At 41.8% G+C, this 6,740-nt stretch overlaps 1 protein-coding gene across 1 annotated transcript; it reads left to right on the top strand.

Annotated features, from left to right (window-relative positions):
- Positions 1–3,781: 3,781 nt before the first annotated feature.
- On the top strand, positions 3,782–4,686 carry LOC127756296 (spermidine hydroxycinnamoyltransferase 1-like; the record flags this gene model as incomplete). The annotated part of the gene is given in 3 exon segments (XM_052281674.1): positions 3,782–3,850; positions 3,852–4,391; positions 4,393–4,686. Coding segments are annotated over 3 exon segments (903 nt in total), but the record flags the coding sequence as incomplete, so codon positions are not given.
- Positions 4,687–6,740: the final 2,054 nt, after the last annotated feature.

Genomic DNA, 6,740 nt, shown 5'->3' with positions numbered 1-6,740 from the left:
CAGGTTTCACGCGATTTTCACCAGGTATCAGTTAATACTTGCGAGGTACCATCTGATAGGTATCACCTGATACCGGTTAGGTATCAGGACATGATACCTGAAAGATATCAAGACCTAATACATGTTTCTATCCAAACGGTGATACTTATCAGGTATCAGACGATTCCAATCAGGTATCACGCGATTTCTACCGGGTATCATATAATACTTGTGAGGTATCACCCGATACCTGATAGATATCACCTAATACCGGTTAGGTATCAGGATGTGATACATATTTCCGTCCAAACAGTGATACTTATCAGGTATCAGAAACTAGTATCAGGACTACTTGATACATATTTCTATCCAAACGGTGATACTCATCAGGTATCAGATGATTCCAATCAGGGACCACGCGATTTCTACCAAGTATCAAGTAATACTTGAGAGGTATCACCTGATACTGGTTAGATATCAGGTCATGAAACCTAAAAGATATCAAGAACTGATACATATTTCTGTCCAAACGGGATATGGTCCTGTACAATTCCCGGAATGAGAAAAGCACAATTAAAGTCCCATGTTTTTTCGGTGTGAACATGCACCCATAAATACACTGATTTGCCTAGCTTTATCATATTGTATTGTCACCAACTCAGATATTGATGTGACATACCTGCTCGTGTCACGTGCCCATGAGCACTCATGAGGGTTGCAGGTCTGCAACACACTTTGGTTAGCTGCTCGTGTCTGCGTGTCGCTGGAGGCATGTGTGCACGAAATCAGACCGTATCGAGGAAGTCGTAGAATACTTCATTAAACTATTCCGTTCGGACGGTATCCCGTACATTAGTTTTTCTCAATGAGAATTGAGCATATTAGCTAGCTAGCTTAGACAAAAAGATTTAGCAGCTCGGGCTCTCTCTTGCTGCCGCCGCACATCGTGACGGATCCATCAGAGTTCATCGACGGCGTGCTGCCCCGCCGGGGAGCCACAGGCCGAGGCCGAACAACAGTTCCGTCTGGGGCGCTACCGGCGGCACCATACACACCGGGGTTCTTGGTCGTCGTCAAACGCTTCGCCGTCGAGAACGTGGAGCACCTGCCCACGGCGTGCCTCGCTGTGGACGCAAACACGTCGCGGCCACCGGCGCCGGTGGCTTCGTCTCCCGCCGCGTAGCCGGCATCGATCTGATCTTGCATGCATAGGTGCAGTGTTTGTTGGAGAAACTTGTATGCTTAAATTGACAAAACCGAAACAAACTTTTCTTGCACAAAAAGGGTTGGAAACGTATATGTCAGTGCTGTACCTAGCAAGAAACAATAACTGACTTGCTGCTCTCAACACATGACTAAATGAGTTGACTGGATTATATAAATGAAAATGATGCAACAAAAGTTAAGATGTAATTAAGAAGGGTGTTGATCATATATATCTACAAAAATTGTGATTCATGAATGATCATCATCTTGATTAAGTTGAGATTGGGAGCAAGACTACAAGAATTAATGTCATGAATGTATATCAACAAATGCTTTATGACACATGGAAAAGAAATTTGACATTGTGAAAAAATCTAATTATTGTATTTTAGTATTTTCTGATCTATTATATCGACCCTCTCATGGGGTATATATAGGAGTACATAGGAGATAGAGATTTGGAGTACAATACAAGTAAGAGTAGATTTATCTCTAGAATTTTATCTCTAGGACTCTATCTTATCTCTATAATTTGTATTTGACTCTTATCTCTAACTAACATATTATACTTCTAACATTCCCCCTCAATCGTAACGGGAGCGAAGCGAACGATTGCGATTGGATTTGAAATCTTCTATTTCTTCATCTCCTTCGAGTCACTGGATTTGAAATCTTCTATTTCTTCATCTCCTTCGAGTCACCATCATCGATTGCATCTCTAGAATTCTATCTCTAGGACTCTATCTTATCTCTAGGATTCTATCTCTAGGATATATCTTATCTCTATAATTTGTATTTGACTCTTATCTCTAACTAACATATTATACTTCTAACAGACATAACTATTTTGAGATGTCTAAACTATATAGGTTTTGTCATATCACTCAGCTTAGCATTGCATTTCTTGCCTGAAAGGATGATCTCTGGAACGTTCTAAATCAAGAACACATGGAATTGAACATCAAAAAGGAAAAGAAAAACGCATTGAATTTAAGCATGGTAAATTAAGAAACTAATTTAATTAGGGGTGAGAGGATAAAATGAGCTTAGCAGTCCCACTGCAACTGCTCCATGGCATTGCCGGCGGCGATGCCGCCGCCGCCGCAGAACATCCCGCACGACTCGCCATCAGGTCTAGATCGAACGTCGGCGCCGTCGTACACCGCCGACGAGACGTCCACCATCTCCACGCTCGTCTTATTGGAGAATACTTTAGTAAGACGGTACACGAACCATAGAAAGTTTGGGTTCTTGAGATGTGCTCACCATGCGTACGCAACTATGATGCAACAATCAGATGTCTCTCGATGTTGGATCCTGCAAATGCCATGAAGAAAGGGATGGGGGGAGATGATAGATGGATAGCCAGTAGTGGGGAAGAGCCTACATGGGCGGCTGAGTACTTTACTCCTCCTCCTCCCCCTTGCCGCGCCTGCATGCTGATGCCGCCGATGTCTAGTCCCTGGTCGCCGCCCACCAGACGAGATTGGTGCCATGCCGCTCCACCAACGAAGACTCTTCTTTCTCCCTGGCCACCGTGTGGGGCTGCGATGAGCCGACGACTGGGTGAGGGGGCGCTACAGCTGCTCGTCGCCACGCTCCTTTCCGGCTGGGATCTTGAGTAGTTGAGAACGAGTTTGCAGCAGATGGGAAAGCATTGCCACTTCTTACCGTTGGAGCGCTTGTAGCGCAGCTCCTCTGGCACGGTGGCCGCCTCCATCCCCGTTCCCCATCCATCGCAGCGTACGTACGTCACAACCCGTCGTCGGTGCCGCCGCGGCGGACGCGCGGAAGGAGAACGAGACGCGCCCCCGCCTCGGGGTGACGGCCAGGGCCACGACGGTGGGGACGAGGAGGCTCTACATCGTGGCTACGGCGGCGGCGGCCGGAGGACGGGGAGGCGTTGACGCTGCCGCCTCCTACCTCTGTAGATCCAAAAAAAATCAGGAAAATTGATCAGTGGTTAGTTACGATGTGGAACAACGAAATATATGTATACGATGATCTGTATACTGCTATCAGTAAAACAATTATTTACGGTAGAGTGCCATTAGTAAACCAATTACTGGAATTGAGGGGGGCAGGGGTGTGTGCGTGTGGGTGGGGGGGGGGGGGCGGGTTGCGGTGTGTGGGGTGGGTTGCGCTATAGCTATACTACACCCTACGTGTAGTATAGTACTCCCTCCGTATTTTAATGTATGACGCCATTGACCTTTTAACCAACGTTTGATCACTCGTCTTATTCAAAATTTTTATGCAAATACAAAAATATTTATGTCATGCTTAAAGAACATTTGATGATAAATCAAGTTACAATAAAATAAATTATAATTACATAAATTTTTTAAATAAGACAAAAGGTCAAACGTTTATCAAAAAGTCAACGGCGTCATACATTAGAATACGGAGGGAGTATATATATACATATATATGTGTGTGTGTGGAGAGACCCCACGTTTGCAGTGACATTTGCTATCTGTTGCTGCAAAAACAGAGTTGTAGCTTTATAACTTAAAATCATTTCAGCATGCATGGTTTACAGTCGCAAACTTACTCATATATGTATGGTTTTTCATTAGCATTTGTTTTTGTTTGACAGATTACTCATCTCAAATGTGGTGGATTTGTCCTTGGAACTCACATTTGTCATTGCATAGCTGATGCCTTTGGGCACACTTCAGTTCTTGAAAGCTATAGTTGATATTGTACGTGGTGAGGCCAAACCAACCACGTTGCCAGTTTTGGAAAGGGAGCTCTTTGTCACAACAAGTCTACCACCCCACATCAAGGAAGAACAAGAGAAATTATTTGATGAACTAGAGAACGCCACCTGTGACGACATTATAGTGACAATGCCCGCTGAAAACATGGTGTCTGAATACTTTACCATCTCTCAAAGAGACATGATTGCACTAAGGCGTCATGTCCCATTTAATCTTACAAAAACAGTCACAAGCTTTGAGCTACTAACTGATGTTCTATGGCGGTCCCGTACTATGGCACTTGGCTACAAGCCTTGCCAGATTGTACGCTTTATGATAACTGTGAATGCGTGTGGAAGATGGAAGAAGCTTCCTTTGGGATACTATGGTAATGGGCTTCTGTGCCCCGTCATTGAGATAACAGTCAATGACTTATGCACAAACTCGTTAGGACATACAATTGAAATTGTCCGCAAGGCTAAACACGAGATGAAGACAGAGGAAAAATATGCAATTGATGGTGGATTTGTTGCCACTATGGCGTGAGAAACCGTACATAAAAGTAGAGAGAATATTTGAAACATGTGATATAAAATGGATTGGACAGGACACTTTGGATATTGGATGGGCTAAGCGGATTGGAGGTGGCATACCGACTGTTAGTCTGCCAGATATGAGAAGCTACCAATTCATGTGCAAGAATGAAAAAGGTGAGAAGTTAACTGTCGTCTCCATATTGTTGCCACGGCCTGCAATGGAAAGATTCAAACAGGAGATGGCTGCCTGGTTAATTGAATAACTAAGAGGATAAAGAAGTATATGTGCTTCACGCAGAGTAAAACCACATTGTCTTTAATTTGGTCGGTTGCTTAATAAGATGCACTTAGTTGCATCGGTGCTACTTTTGTTATCTAGATGGACTTGCGTGCAGTTGTCAAATATATTTATGGTTATGCACCTTATTTTGTGGACAATCCATTGTAATATAGCCTGGTCATAATTAAGTCAGGGTACCATCCCAGAACTACATCAAGTTGTGCATAATTGTGACCTCATAAATATGTGTACTTAGAAAGGGACGTAAGAAATGTACGTATGCCAAATTTTTGAATTTATTATTTATGATCGCAGAGGGAAAATACCTATTTATTTTTTAAAAAAAGAAGAAAAGCACCGAAAACCTGATTTGCTTGCTAAATTGATAGATTATCTCAACTTTTAAGTTGCCATTGCATTCTTTCACCCTTGATCCTTCCATGATCACTTGTTTTAAAAGAAACCTTCCATGATCACCTTGTTGCTGATCTATGCTAATATGATTTCTAGGTGATATTATTCTCGTCTTTCGCACCACCAATGCAATGATGCATTTGCTACTTGTGGTAAAACGGAAATAGGGTATTACGTTGATATAAATCTATCTATCTATCTATACCTATACTACTTGGATACTTTCTACGAGCTCCAACGTTAACAGGAAAATCTGATCGTTAATTTGATACATCGTATAATCCTGACCATTGATTATTATAAACTCTAATCTAGATTAACGTGATGGGCCTGATGTAAAGCCCATCCAATCAACCGCTTTAATTACGGTGATGGGGGCTCGTCCCACTCCAGTCTTGCACCTAATCTTCGTTTTCTTCCACAACACTTGGTCAATCAAGAGATCGATCAATCCACACTGCTCCGACGCTTCCTCTCGGAGTTCAATCCATGGTGTTGTTTTTTTTCCCTGGTCGTCAATGATTTGCAAATTAATAGTGATAATCATTTACTCAATTTTGATGCCTCTTCACGCAGCCAAATCAAACAGCTGATTAATCAAATTGAAAACAGATCTACTCCACCTCTGCGGCACTTAGCAGTCAACCAAAGGCCATGCCCTAGCTAATCTAGAGCAGGAAGTTTCATGTAAATGTCACACCTCCTTGCAATACATACACAATTGATCTTCTGATTTTATCTGACAACAGATTAAATATTTCTTCTTTCCGGGTGATTGCTAGATATTATAATTGAATATACCATACCAGACATGTTCTCTTACAGGTTTTGCCAGTACCTATTTTCTTTAATAAAGAACATTTGTTGCATGCCTTAATACAATTATAATTAATATTAATTGGTTCACCATGGTCCAGTATAATGTTCTGCTTATAATATTGGTACCTTGGAAAATTTGATCTTCAAAACAAAATGTATACAATAATTAATTTACTTCCCAAGCTACGGTTCATAGCTTAAATTCATCAGTCAATATTAAATTCCATATTTTACTTTTTTTAAGGTGATTGCTATATGTTTCTGCAGGGCACCATAATACATTGTACTCCCTCCGTTTCACAATGTAAGATTTTCTAGCACTGGCCACACTCATATATATGTTAATGAATCTAGACATAACATCTAGATAAATGATAGTGCTAGAAAGTCTTACATTATGAAATGGATGAAGTACTTTATATATGATTTTATATAGTATTTTGACCATCAATGACTGAGGAATCAGACTACACGATAACAATTTTCAAGGTTTCATCACAATGTCTACCTCTGCAGGAAATCAAATAATTCCAGAAAACACTGAGAAATAGAGAAGTGTTTTATATATTTTGCTCCGGCGCATATATCTTAACCTTTCTTCGTTTTGCTCATCTACGTATATTTGGGAGTCGTAAGGTGTGAGAAATACACGGGAGTAGATCGTTGGGGGATCACAACATCACAAGATAAATTTCTCTAGCGCCGGCGTGCATCGAGGCACATACAACAAGGTGTAGCAAGCGACAGATCGATTAATTGCAGTCTGCAGACCAATCGAAGCACACGTACCACATCGGCAGCCAG

This window comes from Oryza glaberrima, chromosome 12 (genome assembly GCF_000147395.1).
Source record: "Oryza glaberrima chromosome 12, OglaRS2, whole genome shotgun sequence".
In the NCBI taxonomy this organism is placed as follows: domain Eukaryota; kingdom Viridiplantae; phylum Streptophyta; class Magnoliopsida; order Poales; family Poaceae; genus Oryza; species Oryza glaberrima.
This window is presented reverse-complemented; position numbering and strand designations above follow the sequence as displayed.